Genomic DNA, 19,910 nt, shown 5'->3' with positions numbered 1-19,910 from the left:
TTGGTTTTAACTTTTGTTTGATTCTTTTCCCCAATCTGTGAGTTAGTCAGTCTGGGAACCATCTGCTAGAATTAGAGGTAGGAGCAGCAGAAACTAAGAGAAACCACCTCCTAGCAGCAATGCACAAAGATGCAAGTGGAGCCCTTACTTTGAATGGACAACCCAAATTTATGAAAAATTAAAGATCTGTCTTGTACAATGAGCAGAAAAGATCAGCAGTGGAATCCTCGCAGAGAGTTTAAAATGGCAGACAGGGAAAGGACGTGAAATGGAGTGTATGTATGGGAGCTGAGACAGCCATTGGTTTTGGTCCATGATTACTCAAGCCCCTGCCATGTGAAATGAACTTTACAGATAAAATCCAAAACAGAAGGGTGGGATAGTGGCATGGTGGGACTGCTGCGAGATGCAGTGTTAATACTTATTCGTTTATCGGGAAATGTTTTCTCTTTTGAAACATAAAATGTAATTGCATGATGTTTTCAGTTAATAACCAGGAATTCAAGTGCCTTTTTAAAAGTTACAGGTATACATTGAGTTTGTATCATCCTGTAGTTGCTCTTTAAGGAGCTACTCAGCTAGTCTCATATTCTAGCTTTTAACCCATTTCCCTGCAAATTGCTCCTTTTCCAACTGATTTTTCAACTCAGCCATCTATTGGACCCACTTTATTATTTCATAAAGTGCATTGGATGCTATTGGTCCAACAACAATTAGACATTCAAATACAATCTGTAGCAATATACTTTTGGATCAAAATCAGCAATTATGTTGAAAATTATTTTATACACCCCTAATGCATTGCTGGATCAGAGATGTTTTCTTACCTTTGTGGAGTGATGTTCGATAATAACTGCCTTCAAAGTAGCTTAATTTTAATCTTGAGAAAAAGTTGGTTGTCTGCTTTGGATATTGAATGTCAAACAGGACTCCAGTTTGTGGAGATTGCTTGTAGTCATATACAGCCACACTGTTGACTGGGAGTGGTTCTAGCAAAGAAAGAAAAAGTGTTAGTCACAGTAAAACCATTTTTTAACACAAGTAACAATGTAGCTCCTATGGGGATTAAATATTTCAGCTTTGATGTGGTTGCCATTGGAATCTAAAAGACCTTTTTTTTTGTTATGCAACCCTAATTTAATTGGTTTACACTAAGAAACAAGCAGTCTGTAGAACAACTGCTTTGAACTTACTTTGCTGATACAAGCCAACTTCCAAACCTCGACCACCTAAACAATCAGGCCTGCAGGCAGATGAGACTATTAACATTGTTCCTCTGCAAGTCCCACATCATACTGATTTGGAGAGGTATTGCTTTTCCTTCATTGATCAAAATTCTGGAATCCCTCCCTTGCAGCACTATTGACGTATCTAAACCATAGGAATAACGTCATTTCAAGGTGCTGAATTTCTCGTACACGATGCATAGAGATAAATGCTGGCCTTGCCACTGACAGTCACATCTTTCAAATGAAGAAAATAATCTCCTGACTAAAGGGCTGTGCTTTATCTACAACTTCTAAAATGTACCTCCTTACTCACCTTTTTCACAAAGAATCGAACATAGAGCACAGAACAGTACAGCACCGCACAGGCCCTTCGGCTCTCGATGATGTGCCAGCCTTTTATCCTACTCTAAGAGTTTGGATAAACAACAAATTGAGTTTGCAACTCCATAAGACCTTCCATTTGCTTTGGATGTCTCAAAATGTTTCAATGTCAATTATTTACTTTTGAGGTGTTTTCATTCTTGTTCTGCAGGCAAACTAGCAAGCTTTTACAAAGAGCAATGAGATTGTGAACAGTTAAACTGGTTCCTCTCAGTTGGTTGAGGAATCAATATTTATCAGAACAGTAGAGAATTCCTGTGCTTATCTGTGAATAACTTTCTGTGTCCATTCAAGGATGTGGCCAGTTTTATGACTCACATGAAAGGCAATGCCAATCGAGCACTCCCTCATTCTGATACTGCAGTGTCCGCTGAGATTTCATGGTCAAATCCTGGAGGGGGGAGGGATTGAACCCATTGGCATCAGGGGCACGGATGAACTTTACAATCAATAAATTCTATCCTCTCTGGCAGCAAGAAATTTATTTTCTGATCTCTAGAAAATTCAGCCTTCAAAAGTAATTGATGTCTTTTGAAGAAAATGTTCTATGTCGACTGATTGCATGATCAAGATTTGAAGCCTGTTTAATTGAAAACTGGGGACACAAAACAGCAACTTCACAACCTAAGATAACATATTGCAACCTTGTGTGGCTAATCTGCTATTTAAATCTAGTTTTTTAAAAAAAAATGTTTAAATCTTGAAATTTGATACATTTTACATGCTAGGTAATAATTGCATTGATCAACATGTTCATCACCATTTCCTGTACAGGAAAGTTTACAACAATTAAGACATCAATGCATGTCTTAGCATCAAGTAGGACTAAGCTGATGTTGAGCTTAAATGATGGCTGACTGGAATAGGAAACCACGTCCAGTGGGAAATCTAAGCCAATGGCACATACAAAAGCCTTAGTGAGAGAAGTCAGCATTATTGCTTAAAAAAAAAATGGATGAATTGGATTAGGAAGATCATTCATTGTAGTTAATGGGAGCATTTTCATAGCGTACAATGCAAATTTAAGGATTTAATATTGAATTCTTTATCGGAAGTCAGCACAATCTCAACAATCACATAAAGGACAATGAAGTGCAGGACTGAAGGAAATAGTAGAAAGACATTGAATACTGATTAGGATCAGCTATTTTCAGGTTGATTGTACAACTGTAGATAAATTGGAAAGGCACTGGTCAGCATGGCCAATTTTCTTTTGACACAGTGTGTTAAGAGAGTTCTTGTTGACATCGATTTTCAAATGTAACCTTAATTACATTTCCAAGCAAGTAAAATATGACACAGCAATGGCCTGACCTGTCACCATTGGATCAAACAAGTAGATTAAATCTAGGAGTTGGCTAGGGCAGCAACTGCATGACAATCAGGTGCATGACAAGATCAATCTAACTATTCTTCATCTTTAAAAGAATTTCAATCTTCTAAGTTTGAAATAGCGTCTACATCATATGTATTTTAGTCAAACATAGACAAACTTCTGATTTCACTCACACAGCCAGGAGCTCCATTCTTTAATAACATACTTGGAAAATTCTAGCTTATGTTGTGTATAGGAGTCTCCATTAAGAACTTCCAGCAGCACAGCTCCAGAGTAGTAGAAATTATCCCTACTGTGTTTCCTCTTTGTCCAATTATGTAATGCAGTGAAAAATCAAACGTAGGGCAGAATTTAAAAGATCAGACCAGTGATAGGTCAGTGCAACATCGAGGGCCGAAGGTCTTGTACTGCGCTGTAATGTTGTGCTCTGTGCTCTGTGTTCCGAATCTATGTCAAGAACTGGTAGTGCCCTACTATGACAATTTCTAGGAGCCATGTTGGGATAAGGTACCAATTAGGCATCCTACCAGTGTCATCAGGGTTCCTGGCTCCACAAGGAATGATCTGCCTTCAAGGGTGACTGACTAAATTGGAGACCAGCAGCTCCCAGCTCTTCAACAAGCCCATTGGCGATAAAGATAAGTGGAGTTGGCTCATCATGGGCTGCCAGGGAGGGATGGGTACGTATAAAGTGCTGGGCACTGGGTGAGAGTGGGTGGAGGAGGGAGCTTCCCCCAGATGCCTCCTTAGCTCTACAGCTGGACACAAGATTCCATATGAGAAATTCTTTTCCACCACACTGCAGACATATCGCCAAGGGTTTGCCTATTGTCTGCTGAGTGATGTGTACCCTATATCTTTTACTGGTTAAACATGAGTGGTGGCAGGATGAAGTATTGAGGGTGCCATTTAAAATGCTTACTTGGCATCTGGATGGAAGGGCATTCTGAACCTTGCCTAGAATTAACTGGAGAAGTTGGGATGGTGATGGGTCACCTCCTCACATTCCCACCGCATTATGCGCCTCTCCCTCCCAGTCTACCCCCAGTGAGGAACATTAAATTCTGCCAATAGACTTTATTTTCACGCTAACACGTAAACTCAAACGAATTCAGGAACACAAGTTGAAAATCGGATCCCACACTGATTACTTATTTAATGCTGCCTTCCAGTAAAGTTCATTCTGAATCTTTCTCATGAGTACCTGATTAGTGAAGATGGGTGGGCGGGAACAAGAGGAACAAGAACATAGCACAGAACAATGATAAAATTGTTGCTTGAGTTTATTATGCAGGTGTGCGTATTTATAAAAGTCAGAAGAGAGAACAGTGTGTGAACATGACCAGTTTTGGAACCTCATACAGTAATCTGTTTGAGAGCATTAAGATTTGACACATGTAATTGTGTTATATTGTTTGAATGACTACACCAGTCTGGGTTATACTAACTTGTTTACTGTAGAGGATCGAGAAAAATTTTATATGAGAGAAGTACAAAATGGCTAATCCATTACATTCTGGTGGGAAATGCACTGGGCAAGAGTTAACGTGCTTACAATAAATGGGTTAAGGTCACTTGTAAAATTGACAGCCACTGATCTCTTAATTTAACAGCCATTACCTTCTCTTGTTTTCTGCAGCCCTCACTGGAGTTCTTGCTCACATGATATCTGTGTCAGATACAAACTGGGAATGGATCAATACACTATTGTAAGGCTCAAAATATGTAGTCGAGTGGACAGTTCCCATTCCGAAGCCTTTAAAGTGGCCAGTGAAATTTGATCACAGGAGAAAACAATTGGAGAAAAGTATTGCCCCACCACAGTATACACACAGTGCATCCATCATCCATTGGGGAGAAGCAACTTGCGATGGTAGCAGCTTGCAGAAGGTGAGTAATGCAGTGAACAAATAGGAACAGGGACAATGGGGTTAGGACAAGCAAGAGTGGAGGTGGATGCTAGAGTGAGGCAGGAAACCGGAGACAACAGTTACAAAATCGATCAACAAAGGGACATTCAGATGCATGGAAGCCATGGAAATGAAAGTAATGAATTCCTGGCTACTGAACATGGTGTTTCTCACTAATGTCTGCAGGCATTCAGAAGTTACTATGTGGGTAAATGGGATTAGTAGGGGAGGCTACTGTAACAAATACTTTTGAATTGCATATTTAATCTTCAACTGTTTCGCTAATTAAATGTTACATTTATGTATTATTGGAATTCAAAGCATCTCTCATATTGTGAATTACTTGAGGCATATTATGTTAGAGACAAACATGCAACTGCTGAGCTGTGACCTCACCAGTTCACAGAAAGGATGCTGAGGGTGTTGGCTTTTTGTGCACAGAAAGTGTAAGGTTATTAAAAAAAATTGATTGCTAACTTTTTCCTGTTACCTAATGTCAATTTAAACACTGTGGTGTCCAGGAAATTAATGCTTTTCCTTTGTGCGATAGGTTTAGGTTTTATGGTGCAGTGATGATTATTGACGATACTGACGACTTCTTCAATTCTGCTCCTGTGTGACTCTAGATCCCCCAGATTTCAACACAAGCACACAAAGTATTGTTACTGTGTGGTGCATCACCCAATGAAGGCGAATGAGAATGAAAGAAAGCCCCTGAAAAGCAAACAGGAGTCTTCATCAATCAATATTTAGCCCAGGTTAAAATAAAATCTCAAGAGGAGGCCCAAAAGAAAAGTATTGACACCTGCATTACAGTCAGACTTTTAAAAAAAAATTATTGGTTAAGGATAGGATAAGTAAACTAACTAATTTATGAAATCTGGCTCCTGCTCTGTTTTATCTCTCAATTCATTTTGCTCATTTCATAACAAATTCTGCAGCAATTACCCATATAAGCAATCTTATAAAGAGTACAAAGGTTTTATTTAGTTTTCTTCAAACAGATAATTTTCTTTGTATTCAACTAAAATCTGTTTATTACTTAGTTATAGAATCCCTACAGTGTGGAAACAGGCCATTTGGCCCAACAAGTCCACACCGACCCTCCAAAGAATAACACACCCAGACACATTCCCTTACCTATTACTCTACATTTACCCCTGACTAATGTACATAGCCTACACATCTTTGAATACTGTGAGCAATTTAGCATGGCCAATTCACCTAACCTGCACGTCTTTGAACTGTGGGAGGAAACTGTAGCACCCAGAGGAAACCCATGCAGGCACAAGGAGAATGTGCAAACTCCACACAGATAGTTGGCCAAGGCTGGAATCAAACCCGGGTCCTTTGCGCTATGAAGCAACAGTGCTAACCACTGTGCCACCGTGCCTACTACTGAGTTAATGCATCCTGGTAATCTCTTCAACTAAGAGATTACTTGGCACAATATTAATATAAAGCAGTAGGTGTAATCATATGGCAATTGAATTGGCCTTTTTGACCTTATTTTAATTCAGAACAATAATTGTGATGTAATAAGTATCTGAAGAACAATATTCATTACTGCAACTGAAACGTGTTCCACATAATGCTACAACTCTTCTATTTATTAAATTGGAATAGCAACAAATATATTTGTTACTTATACGTTGACTGGAATGTGAAAAAACACTTTAATTAAGTCATAATATTGCATATCTATTTTTGAGTGTGACCTTTCCTTTGTGAATTAGGAATTGCAAAGTCACCCAATAACAAATACAACCTATCTTATGATTTAAGAAAAAAATTCATTCAGATGGACCACCATTTATTGCTGATCCCTAGTTATCCATGAGAAGTTGAGCTGCCTTCCTGAAGGCTGTTGGAGAGTTCCAGGGTTTCTTACTAAGTTACAGTGAAGGAATGGAATGAGATATCCAAGGCAAGATGCGAGTGGCTTGGATGGAGACTTCTCTTATCCAGTACTCTGGTGCTTTTACATGGAAGCATTTGTGGGTTTGAGAGGTGTTGTCGATGAAGGATCTTTGGTGGATTTTTGCGGTCTAATTTGAAGATAGTACACACTGTTGCTAATAAGCATCAGTGGTGGAGGGAGTGAATTCTTGTGAATGTTGTGCTAGTAATGTGAGCTGCTTTGTCCTTAATGGTGTCAAGCTTAAGTTTTGTTGGAGCTGCACTCATCCAGGCACGTGGGGAGTATTCCATCACACTCCTGACTTGTGCCTTAAAGGTGATGAATAGGCTTGGGGGAGTCAAGTGCAACCTTAATTAAATACTGGTTAAACTTTTTTGCGTGGGTCTAGTGACTTACATCATTCAAACATAAAGCCATATGAAGAAAACTTGCAACAGTAAAGGCATTCATTGATTATTAATGAAACCAAGCAGATCAAAATTTACCAATGGACTGCCATTTCAAAATAAATGTGAACAAATTGCTGCAAAGGGACTTGGAATTACAAGAAACGCAGAAAGGTCACACACGGGGGCAGCAAGTAATCGGAAAGGCTAATGAAATGTGAGCCCTTATTTCAAAGGGGTTGGAGAAAAGAGTAGGGATCTTATTGCAACAATACAAGTAGTACTGTGAGCAGTTTTGGTTCCCTTATCTCAGGAAAGATATGATTTCATTGGGGATCATCCAGAGAAGTTTCACAAGGATGATCCCTGGTATGAAGGGATTGTCTTACGAGCAAACATTAAACTTGCTGGGGTTCTACTCACTGGTGTTTGGAAGTATGAGAGGCGATCTCATTGAAACACAATGGGTTCTTCAGGAGCTTGACAGGCTAAGTGCTACAGGGATATTTCACCTCATGGGAGAGTCTAAGACAAGAAGGCATTCTCAGAATAAAGGCCCGCCAACTTAATGAGATGAGGAAGAATTTCTTCGCTGAGTGTTGCGAGGCATTGAAAATCCTTGTCACAAACAGCTGTGAAGGCTGAGTCGTTGTGCATATTTAAGGCTGAGATAGATTGTTGATCAGTTGTGGAATCAAGAGTTACAGGGAGAGGTGGATGTGAGGAATGTTGGATCAACCATGATGCTGTTGAATGACAGAACAGGCTCAAGGGGCTGAACAGCCTTCTCCTGTTCCTGTTTTGTTTCAGGTCTTAAATATTGTAGTTATGTGAAACCGACAGATAAATCATCAATTATATGTAATTTGTACTAAGGTTCTTGTCTTTTGCAGTCCTTTGACCAAAGTGGATGAAGTAAACAGTATTCTGAGAATTTCACCATAATGAAGCTTCTGTATGACTCTCTTATTTTTGACCAAGAGGAAATAGGTAATCTAAGAAATATTTAGCAAAATTAAGCCAACTCGGTTAAGCAATGACAGGTTGACCTTTTCCTTTGATATATTAATATACAGGATTTTCATGTAATTTGATATCAGCGATTCTGATGTCAAGCAGAAAATTGTCTTTGAGCATCAATCAAGGCTGATGCAAAACATTAGAATTATTCTATAAACCTGAGCAAGTAAGTGCTGTATGTGGAACTCCATGTTCCAAAGACATCACAAGAAGTAATTGACATTTGGCACCTCCAGGTGATGCTGAGAAACCATGTTTCTCTCTTCTAGTCTAGGTAACTAACAACACCTCCCAAAGGCATGACTCATTGCTCAGCATCCAATAAATTATAATTGACTTACTGATGAACATAATAAACCAACAAACAAAAAGTTGCTTACTTGTTAGTACAGCAACTAAATGTACCGGCTTAACAGTTGATTTTGAGTTGCCAGTCAGGAGGGTCACTAAATAGTAGATCCCATGGTAAGAAGCATTGAAGACCACAGGAGGAGGGAGTGTACTGTTGAAGTCTTTGAACTGGAGTTTATAATTAGTCAGGTTAACAGACTGTGTTATCTTCACATAGTACAGAGAGGATCCATTCGTCACATCAGATGGCTGGAGTGACACGATGATTTTGTTGTCATCACTAACCGTAGCAGAGATCGCAGCAGCACTCTAGACAGAGGGAACAAAAAAGTAAGCTTTAAGAAGAGAGCTCTTCAAATGGTGTTTTTTTCCACACAAGTGTACACATGGTCAGATTAAATAAATCAGGGAAAACTGCTCCTCTACATTGCTTATCACTTTTGAAATAATTAGGAACTGGTAAAACAAAATATTTATTCAGCTGCAATCATATTTAACGCTTGCACACAGAAGAACAAAATGATCAGAAAAATATTTACCAGATGATGCCTAGTTATATGCCTATCAGATAGAGTCAGAACTGGAAAATTCAGGTCAAGAGCAGATTATCACAGTGAATGTTTCTTTCAATGTGGATTTATTCTCCAAAACAATGCTGTTTGTTTCCCTTTCAATAGCAACCATTTTTGAGTTCAAAAACCCCAAGCTTATTAAGATTAGCATAAGCCATTTGTTAATTGTATCCTTCAATGCATGTATCAAATAAACAGCAGATTTTACAAGTGTATTATTGGACATTGATGAAAGAAGCCTGCAGCTCACCCCTGCTATAGTCCAAGTGATATTGTGCCTTGTATTAACTGTCCATATGAGAGAATTAAAATAACACCCACTATACTTGCAATTTTATCCAAATAAACCCAGATAGAAACAGACATTTCCAGTGATTATATTTTTAGATGTACATTTTTTTCTACACAGAACCTATACATATTGAAATGTAACCATATGATTGCGTTAAATGTGATAAAACAGCATATCAGAAGCTATTTCAGAGATCTAAATGGTCATATCAATTTATTTGACTGCAATACGATATTACCTTAATGGTCCAGTTACTTCCACTTACGTTTCAATAAGCACAGTATGGTATGATTTACTGGTGATGCTGTGAACACAACCAATGGAAGGATCAGTTGCAGGGATCTGTGTGCCCAATCTGTGACATCTCCAAATCTTGGTCATTATCTTCGGTAATTACACAAGTAGGATATCAAGGCACAATTTGGTACACTGGTCTCCACACTTGATTTTCCAATTATGCTTTCGAGCTGCATTCCAAATAATTAACCTTACAACTTCAAGGGAAGAGCAGAATATCATCACAATAAGTAGAGGAAAAAGTGACAAAGTTGATCCATGATATGGAGGTGCCACTGTTGGATTGGGTGGACAAAGTTATAAATTACACAACACCAGTTTATAGTTCAAGTTTATTTGGAAGCACTAGCTTTTGGAGCTCTGCTCCTTCATCAGGTAGCTAGTGGGGCAGGATAATAGTACACAGAGTTTATAGTAAAAGACCATAGAGTCATACAACTGATGTGATACATTGAAAGTTGATCCAAACAGTAATGACTGTTTTGCACCAAACTGAGTTTTATTGCAACAAACTCAATCTATGATGGATGACTCATAGAGACAGAGGTTCCAATATCAATAAGTTTGAAATATCGCTGGTTTTGATTTTCATTGAATATAAATGAGGCTTTTTCAAGTGTTATGCTCATGTGGATTTTGTTAATGTTATAAATGGTGCTTGCATTGGTTAAGGAGTAAAGGGAAGATATGTGATGTCTCACATATGTAATGTCAGTAAATGTTTAAGAGACATGGTATACTCACTGTACCTTAGCATGTCACCTGAGGATACACGGATCTTAGTCTCTCTCTTAACTCTTGCTACTTAAAGCATGACACACGATAGAAGCCACACTTTCTACGACTCTTTGTAACCTTATCGATTAACAGCGTAGTAGATACTGAAGTGTCAGTAAACATAATATGTGTACATACGAATGAACTGTAATAAACACTTATTGGATCTTTCAATACCATGTTCCTGATGTCCTAATCGTTTTTCCGTTATGGTAGATAACATAAGCATGGTGGGATCAGGTAAGATACCCAGCCTGTATCAGTCCATTCATCCACTGGTCGAGCAGTGGGGAGTCAAACGGAGATGGTGCAGTAACTAAAGTAACTACCTCTGACCAACAGTGTCTTTGAATTTAAATCCTCACTGGATGTTCAGTATTGCCAAATATATGATGCCTATTTGTAGTACCTGTCAATTCTGAAAAAAGAAGTCGGGGTAAGTTAGAAGCTGAATATTCAATTTCTGTTTCAAATTCTGAAAATGCAACTACAGAAATGTATATTAAGACCATATTTCTATCTCAATCTCCAATGCTTGAGCACAGTGTAGCTTATCCATGGCCTTAGAACAAAGAAGCAATAGTGTATTTGTTCAGGAAGAGCAATGCACTGGGGATGGGATGTTTAAAATTTAAAGATCACAACATAAATGTTGTGTAGTGGCAAGTGGTCAATTATTTTGTTACATAACAATTGTACTTTCAGCACCAGAATATGTCAAGCCAAACAGTACTCCAGACGAAAGTATGACATTAGTGCAGTATTTTCAATGAATTTACCTCGTGAACAAATGGATGCTGTTCTTCCTAATATTTTGAAATGGAAGGCTGATTCTTTTTGACATCACCGTGACTTGGGGCAATCACACGTAAAACAGACAATAGTAAGTTGGCAGCCAGTTTTACATCTTTCCTAATTTTCATTTCCATTCAATTCAACCAATGAGTTGCTAACTGATTGCTCCCTAGTGCTGATATTTCTGTGTTCAAGGATTCTGCTACTTTCAAGGACTAAAGCCCAGGAACACTCAAGGACTCTGACTACCATGAATTTCTGGCCATTGTGGGTCTGTTCTGCATTCTCTAGAATGTTCCTCTCTGAGTCAGCTACAGCTAACTCTTTGCCCCAAGTAAAAATAACTCTCCCTCACACTCAGTAAGTCCTGTAATTTGGAAACACAATCAGGGCAGGACTTATACACTTAATGTAAGATCCTGGGGAGTGTTGCTTGGAGTGCCGGTTCATAGCTCTTTGAAAGTGGAGACACAGGTAGATAGGATAGTGAAGGCGGCATATGGCATGCTTTCCTTCGTTGTTCAAAGCATCAAGTGTAGGAGTTGGGAGGTCATGTTGTGGCTGTACAGGACATTGACCATTTTTGGAATATTGCGTGCAATTCTGTTGTTTCCCTGTTATAGGAAGGATGGTGTGAAACTTGAAAGGGTTCAGGAAAGACTTACAATGATGTTGCTAGGGTTGGAAAGTTTGAGTTATAGGGAGAGGCTGAGTAGGCTGGGGCTGTTTTCCCTGGAACATCAGAGTGATTTTATAGAGGTTTATAAAATCATGAGGGGCATGGATAGGATAAACAGATAAGGTATTTTCCCTGGGGTCGGGGAGTCCAGCACCAGAGGGCATAGGTTTAGGGTAAGAGGGGAAAAATTTAAAAGGGACCCAAGGGCAACTTTTTCATGTAGAGGGTGGTGCGTGTATGGAATGAGCTGCCAGAGGAAGTGGTGGAGGCTGGTACAGATACAACATTTAAAAGACATCTGGATGGGTATATGAAAAGGAAGGGTTTAGAGCGATATGGGCCAAGTGGTGGCAAATGGGAATAGATTAGGTTGGGATATCTGGTCGGCATGGACGAGTTGGACCGAAGGGTCTGTTTCCATGCTGTACATCTCTATGACTCTATGATATATATAGTTATCCATTAATACCAATTGCACAATGGTATGTATGATGTGAAACATTCCAAAAGATCTGAAATCATGCATTTGCAATGCAATGTTCACTTTTTATTGGAGCTATGAGATCCAGAGGCACCTGAATAAAGCACTAGAGTACAATAGAAGCTGATTGCGGGTTCAATGATGAAGTCTCACTGCCAAACATAGCAATGGAGTGAAGCAAAAAAAACTTCTATGGAGAAAGAATCCTGCAAAATATGCAAAGATGGTACAAAGTCTGATATGTCCAGGCCAACATTTTTACACTTTCACACCATGAATGTGGGCCCAGGATAGATGTGTAACAAAGTAGGCTCCTGAAAGCTGTACCATGAATATCACCACAAAGTAGGAACACTGACTATTTGTGGAAGTTGTAGTCATTTATGGGAACACCAGCATTTTGAACTCGTATTCCAATGCCTAAGTCAATGATCTGCAGATATGACGTAAAATCTCACCACTACGACAGGAGAAATTTAAAATGAACTCATTAAAATCAGGACCAAAATACTTAGTTGTATCAGGCATGGGGTTATAAAACTGCTGGATTGTTGATCATGAATGTCCCTCAGGGAAAGCAATTTGCTGCCCTTAATTTGTCTGCACCACACCTGGTTCCAGAGGCCCAGCAATGCTGTCGACTGTTTACTGCCCTCTGACATGTCAAGCAAGCAACTCAATTATGATTAGTTCCTCCAGAAATGTCGAATCACTGTTACCGTATCTAAACCACATGGATTGCAACAGTTCAAGTAGATGGCTCACCGCCAATTTTTCATGGACAATTAGGGATGAGCACAGGCTTTGTCAGTGAAGCCTACATCCCAGGGATGAATCAAAACAATGCACAAAATGCTGCATGATGTTGAAGATGCAGTGGACGGATCATGAGAAATGAAAATAGGTAAGTTATGTCAGTTGCATTAGAAATGTCATGATGGAACATAGATTTAGCATGAAATTGTGCCTCAATCACTATTGTCTTTGATTATAGCACAAAATGATGAGCAGAAAGCATGGAGGAGCTCTCTCTATCTCTATAGGAGGTAGCATTTAGAATTAAGGTGGCTGCACTGGAGGAAGGGGCAGAATTGGGTTATTTTGAGGCAAGCGAGTAAAGGGAGTTGGCAAAGACAGACCTCACCGATCCTCAACCTGTAGTTGCAGGTTCATTTTCTATGGCTGCTTGACCCTTGTCTTTCTCTGGCCATGCTTTCATTGCTTCCATCCAATACAAGGGCTAACTGTATCATTTTGTCTCTAAAAGCTGCCCCTCCACCTGCACAGCTGCCAATCCCATGCTCACTTTATTATCTGAAACAAATTAACAATGAAAGCTTGAGCAGAGGGTGATTATTTAATGCGGAATCTGGAACTAGCAGATTACTTTGGTCATAGCATCCGACAGGTTACTGACCAACTGTAAACTACTAGTTGGCACCCTTGTCATCAGATAGTAGCATGGAACTGTAGACGCAGCTGCTGACAACATTGAACATAAACACCAGAATGCAGAATATAGTATTACAGTTAAAGAGAAGATGCAGAGAAAGACTAACTTCAATATACGAGAGGTCCGTTCTATAGTCTAATAACAGCAGGGAAGCTATTCCTGAATCTGTTGGTATGTGTTTTCAAACTTTTGTGTCTTCTCCCGACGGAAGAGAGTGAAAGTGTGTATTACCCAGATTGGGGGAGGAGTCTTTGATTATGTTGGCTGCTCTCCTGAGGTAACGGGTAGTGTTAAGCTTCTTGAGTGTTGCTGGAGCCATCCAGGCAATTGGGGAGCATTCCAACACACTCCTGAACTTGTACCTTGTAGATGATGGATAAGCTTTGGAGAGTCAGGAAGGTGAGTTACGAATTGTATTACTCCTAGCCTCTGCTCTGCTCTTGTAGGCATTATATTTATGTAGAGAGTTCAGTTGAGTTTCTGGTCAATGGTAACCTCAAGGATGTTGGTTTTGGGAGATTAGTAATAGGAACACCATTGAATGTCAAGGGACAGTGGTTAGATTGTCTCTTATTGGAGATGTTCATTCCCTAGCATTTGTGTGGCACCAATGTTACTTGCCACTTGTCAGTTTAAATCAGGATATTGTGCAGATCTTGTTGCTAGCGAGTTTTGAGAAGGTTTGTAGCTCAGGTTGAGGTTCTGGATATAGGTTTGCTCGTTGAGCTAGAAGGTTCGTTTTCAGACGTTTCGTCACCATACTAGGTAACATCATCAGTGCGCCTCTGGATGAAGCACTGGTGACATGGCTCGCTTGCTATTTGTGTGTTAAGGTTTCCATAGGCTGATGATGTCATTTCCTGCAGTAATGTCAAAGTCAACACATTGACTTGGATCCCATTTAACACCCCCGAGAAAAAGAACAGGATATGACATCACCACTGGAAATGACATCATCACCGGAAATGGCATCACCAACCCAAAGAAACCTAAAACACATAAATAGAAAATGGGCCATGCTACCAGTGCTTCATCCAGAGGCTCACTGATGATGTTTCCGCGTATGGTGACGAAACATCTGAAAATGAACCTTCCAGTTCGGCGAGCAAACCTACATCCAGATTTGATGCATTTGACCATCTGCTTCAGTATCTGAGGAGTTGCAAATGGTGCTGAACATTGTGCAATCATTGGTAAACATCCCCACTCTGATCTCATGATGGAGGGAAGGTCATTGATAAAACCGCTGAAGGTGATTGGGCTAGGACACTACCCTGAGGAACTCCAGTTGAGATGTCCTGAAGCGGAGATGACTGACATCCAACAACCATAACCATCTTATGTGCCAGGCATGACTCCAACCAGCAGAGAGTGTGCCCCCTGATACTCACTGATTCCAGTTTTGCTTGGGCTCCTTGACACACAGTCAAATAGGCCTTGATATCAAGACTGTCGCTCTCACCTCACCTCTGGAATTCAGCTCTTTTGTCCATGTTTGACCCAAGGCTGTCATGTGGTCAGTTGTGGTCAGTGGTCTTGGTGGAACCCAAATTGGGTGTCACTGAGCAGGTTATTGCTGAGTGGATACTGCTTGATAGCACTGTTGGTCACAACTTCCATCATTCTACTAATGATCGACAGTAGACTAATGGGGCGCTAATTGGTTGAGTTGGATTTGTCCAGCTTATTGTGCACAGGACATACCTGGACAATTTACCACATTATTGTCTGGATGTCAGCAATATAGCAGTGCCAGAACTGCTTGGCTAGGGGAGCAATAAGTTCTGGAACACACATCTTCAGTACTATTGCCAGAATATTGTCAGGACGCTGCCTTGGCACTATCCAGTGCCTCCAACCATTTCGTGATATCATGTGGAGTGAACTGAATTGACACCTAATGACATTAATCCCATTGTCTAGCTTTTGCCCCACTGATTTGGAGGCTACAGCAATGCACATGATATCTCAATACTGCTTAAATGTTTTGAGTTTCTGATTCAAACACCCTTTCAGGCAGTGAGTCTAGACTCCCATCACCCTGTGAAAGCATTCCTCCTCTCCCCTCTAATTAGCTTTCTACCTCTGAAATTTATGAGTCCTGGTTATGGACTTCTCTGCTGATGGCAAAAGTGTCTTCCTATTCAAACTTATCAGATTCCCTCCCAGCCTCCGTTGCTAAAGAAAACAGCCTCAGCCTGTCCAATCTTGCCTCCAGCCGAGGCAACATCCGAGTGAATCTTTTCTGCACCCTCTCCAGTGTAATCATCCCTTTCCTCTAACACAGTGACCAGATCTGAATGCAATTTCCAGTTGTGGCTGGACCATTCGATATTGATTGTGAAGATCTAGCATCTAATTATCCAGCAAAGAATTGTATGCAAAGGTTTTCCAGAGGATCACGTTCATAATGCACTGGAGAATAAAGTTTTACATATCATGTCATTGGTCTCCACTGGCATCCTGGCCAGGTAGATTTAGATTTTATTGTCATGTATGCTCAAGTATGGGACGTACAATGTTGCTAGGTAGCACTGTAACTTGGATTAGAGACAAAGAGCTCAAAGCTTTGTAAGCCTGACATGTGATGCTTTCAGAGTGTGGTAGTCAGAACACACAACAGGACACATTCACAATATTGGATCCCTCCAGCACATACAGCAAGCTACGGCTCTGGTTAACTCATGCTGGATGTTAAAGTCGCAGGAAACCAGCAGGCAGCATGAAACACTGCCTGCATCACACTCAATAGTCTCCCATTAAACATGCAGTATGATCCCCTCACACATTTCTAGGCTTTCAAATTTAGTCCATCAGTGCCTCATTTACAAAAGAGTGGACGTTCACTTTGAAGGTTTGGATGCTGGCCAAAGCTCTCAATGTTAAACTTCAAGATCAGCAGTGCTTCAAAATATTGAATTTTGCCCATCTCCGACTTTTCGGTTATTTTATTTTGGAGTACAAACTGAACTGAATTAGCAGGAATTGGCAATATCAAGACTAAGCCCATGCTGCACATCTCCCACATCTGGTTCACTCAGATTTACTTTTGGAATTTACTACATCCTGGGGGCGACGACAACTGAAGAATGTGGTAATTTCTAGTGACTGTACAATGAGTCAATGGAGCTGTCAAGAGAGATTTACAGCAGTGAGTATAGTGAGGCCAAAACTGGTATAATCTACTTCTATGGCAGGAAAACTGCTTCAGAGTTTAGTGGCTCTTAATGGATTATGTGCTGGTTTGTTTTTCTTTTGTTGCACATTTGAAAGAGAATAAATTAATGATGGTTCCACTTCCTTCATCACTTGAAGGTCATGGAGCTTTGAGCGTTACTTGGCAGTAAATCTCAAATACAATCCATATATGTGATAGCTATTATCAAATAGAAACATATGTCAGTGTATATGAAGGACACATGCTTAACAATGGAGCAAAGAAACTAATTAAAAGTATAAATGTGCTCATTAACATAAAGTGCAGACTTTAACAATGCTTGTGGTAATATTTCATCACGACCCTGCGCTTTCCTTTTGAAGTGATCAAAGGTTATGTGCATGATTAATTAGCGAGCTAATTCTGTATTGTTTTTAAATATGAACTAATAACATTAATTCACCACGGTTCCTCATGGTTCATGCAGAGTTGTTGAATGCCACATAAACAGATTATAAAATAGAGTCGGCACAGTGGCTCAGTGGTTAGCACTGCTGCCTCACAGGGACCTGGGTTCAATTCCTGTCTCGGGCAACTGTCTATGTGGAATTTGCACATTCTCCCCGTGTCTGTGTGGGTTTCCTCTGGGTGCTCTGGTTCCCTCCCACAGTCCAAAATGTGCAGGTTAGGTGAATTGGCCATGCTAAATTGCTCGTAGTGTTAGGTGCATTAGTCAGGGGTAAATGTAGGGGAATAGGTCTGGGTGGGTTGCTCTTCGGAGGGTGGGTGTGGACTTGTTGGGCCAAAGGACCTGTTTCCACACTGTAGGGAATCTAATAAATATAATCTAATAGAGATGTACAGCATGGAAACAGACCCTTCGCTTCAACCTGTCCATGCTAATCAGATATCCCAACCCAATCTAGTCCCACTTGCCAGCACCTAGCCCATATCCTTCCAAACCCTTCCTATTCATATACCCTTCCAAATGCCTTTTAAATGTTGCAATTGTACCAGCCTCCACCACTTCCTCTGGCAGCTCATTCCATACACGTACCACCCTCTGAATGAAAAAGTTGCCCCGAAGGTCTCTTTTATATCTTTCCCTCTCACCCTAAACCTATGCTCTCTAGTTCAGACTCCCCGACCCCAGGGAAAAGACTTTATCTATTTACCCTATCCATGCCCCTCATGATTTTGTAAACCTCTATAAGGTCACCCCTCAGCCTCCAACGCTCCAGGGAAAATAGCTACAGCCTATTCAGCTTCTCCCTATAGCTCAAATCCTCCAACCCTGGCAACATCCTTGTAAATCTTTTCTGAAACCTTTCAAGTTTCACAACATCTTTCTGACAGGAAGAAGACCAGAATCGCACGCAATATTCCAACAGTGGCCGAATCAATGACCTGTACAGTTGCAACATGATCGCCCAACTCCTTTACTCAATATTCTGACCAATAAAGGAAAGCATATCAAATGCCTCCTTCACTATCCTATCTACCTGCGACTCCACTTTCATGGTGCTATGAACCTGCACTCCAAGATCTTTGTTCAGCAACACTCCCTAGGACCTTACCATTAAGTGTATAAGTCCTGCTAAGATTTGCTTTCCCAAAATGCAGCACCTCGCATTAATCTAAATTAAACTCCATCTGCCACTTCTCAGCCCATTGGCCCATCTGATCAAGATCCTGTTGTAGTCTAAGATAACCTTCTTCGCTGTCCACTACACCTCCAATTTTGGTGTCATCAGCAAACTTACTAACTATACCTCTGATGCTTACGTCCAAATCATTTATATATATGGTGAAAAGTAGTGGACCTAGCACTGATCCTTGTGGCACTCCACTGGTGACAGGCCTCCAGTCTGAAAAACAACCCTCCATCACCACCCTCTCTCTTCTACCATCAAGCCAGTTCTGTATCCAAATGGCTAGTTCTTCCTGTATTCTAACCTTGCTCACCAGTCTCCCATGGGGAACCCTGTTGAACGCCTTACTGAAGTCCATATAGATCGCATCTACCGCTCTGCCCTCATCAATCCTCTTTGTTACTTCTTCAAAAAACTCAATCAAGTTTGTGAGACATGATTTCCCACGCATAAAGCTATATAGGCGAGGGAATGGGAAGGGGAATAAAAATGGACGGTGACTGTGAGGTGACCAGCTGAGATGCTCGGCAAAACATACCCTTAGTTTACGTTTGGTCTCATTGATGTAGAGAAGAACCACCCCTCCAACAACCATTTAATCATGGCTGAAACATTTTCTCCCCGTAAACCTTGATCCCTTTGACAATCAAGAACCTAACTCTCTCCGTCTTAAATACAGAGGAACCTCGATTATCTGAACGAGATGGGCAGGCACTATTTTGTTCAGATAATTGATTATTCAGGTAATCAATTTTAGCTTAAACAGGGGAAGCCATACTAATCTAATGCTGCGCTCTACTGAGGAATTTGTTTAAATCTATCATTTTAATGAGTCTGCCATTTAAACAAACTAATCTTTGCAGTCTGCAAATGACAGGTTAGAGGAAGAAGAACTAAACCCTTACCATGAAATCCCAGCATTAAATAAGGTTCCAAACAGCCTCTACAATCGCAAGACCATTTCCAGTATCAGGTTCCAGGAACGCAATCTCGCGATAGAATGATAGAAGCCCTGCCTCGTGCATGCATTTATGTTCTCGGACTTTTTTTTAATGAACAACCCGGTAAAGTGCTGGGAATACTATAAAACGCTGTGTAACAACCCTTACCTAAAAATATCCAGTCGCTGATGCTTGAGCTGCTTGTTTCTTCTTCAGTACAGGTACATCGAATACACTTACCTCTTAGATGTAACAAATTTGTGGGACCTTGAAATCTTCT

The 19,910-nt window shown here is 40.4% G+C and overlaps 1 protein-coding gene across 4 annotated transcripts in view; it reads right to left on the bottom strand.

Annotated features, from left to right (window-relative positions):
* ptpro (protein tyrosine phosphatase receptor type O) overlaps positions 1-19,910 on the bottom strand; it is a 171,239-nt gene that overhangs the window by 87,697 nt on the left and 63,632 nt on the right. For 2 of the 4 annotated variants that reach the window (XM_043713538.2, XM_043713539.2), the window contains exons 2-3: positions 8,564-8,843; positions 828-989 (exon numbers count right to left, since the gene is read on the bottom strand). In XM_043713538.2, the coding sequence (XP_043569473.1) occupies positions 828-989; positions 8,564-8,843 (442 nt within the window). Of the gene's footprint in view, positions 1-827; positions 990-8,563; positions 8,844-19,910 lie in introns of those variants that run through there. The other 2 variants (XM_087999643.1, XM_043713540.2) reach the window with 2 other exon arrangements.

This window comes from Chiloscyllium plagiosum, unplaced genomic scaffold (assembly GCF_037043375.1).
Source record: "Chiloscyllium plagiosum isolate Xiang-an unplaced genomic scaffold, Cpla_swu_hap1 HiC_scaffold_23, whole genome shotgun sequence".
Taxonomy (NCBI): domain Eukaryota; kingdom Metazoa; phylum Chordata; class Chondrichthyes; order Orectolobiformes; family Hemiscylliidae; genus Chiloscyllium; species Chiloscyllium plagiosum.
The sequence above is the reverse complement of the archived record's forward strand: the minus strand, read 5'-3'. Positions and strand labels throughout refer to the sequence as shown.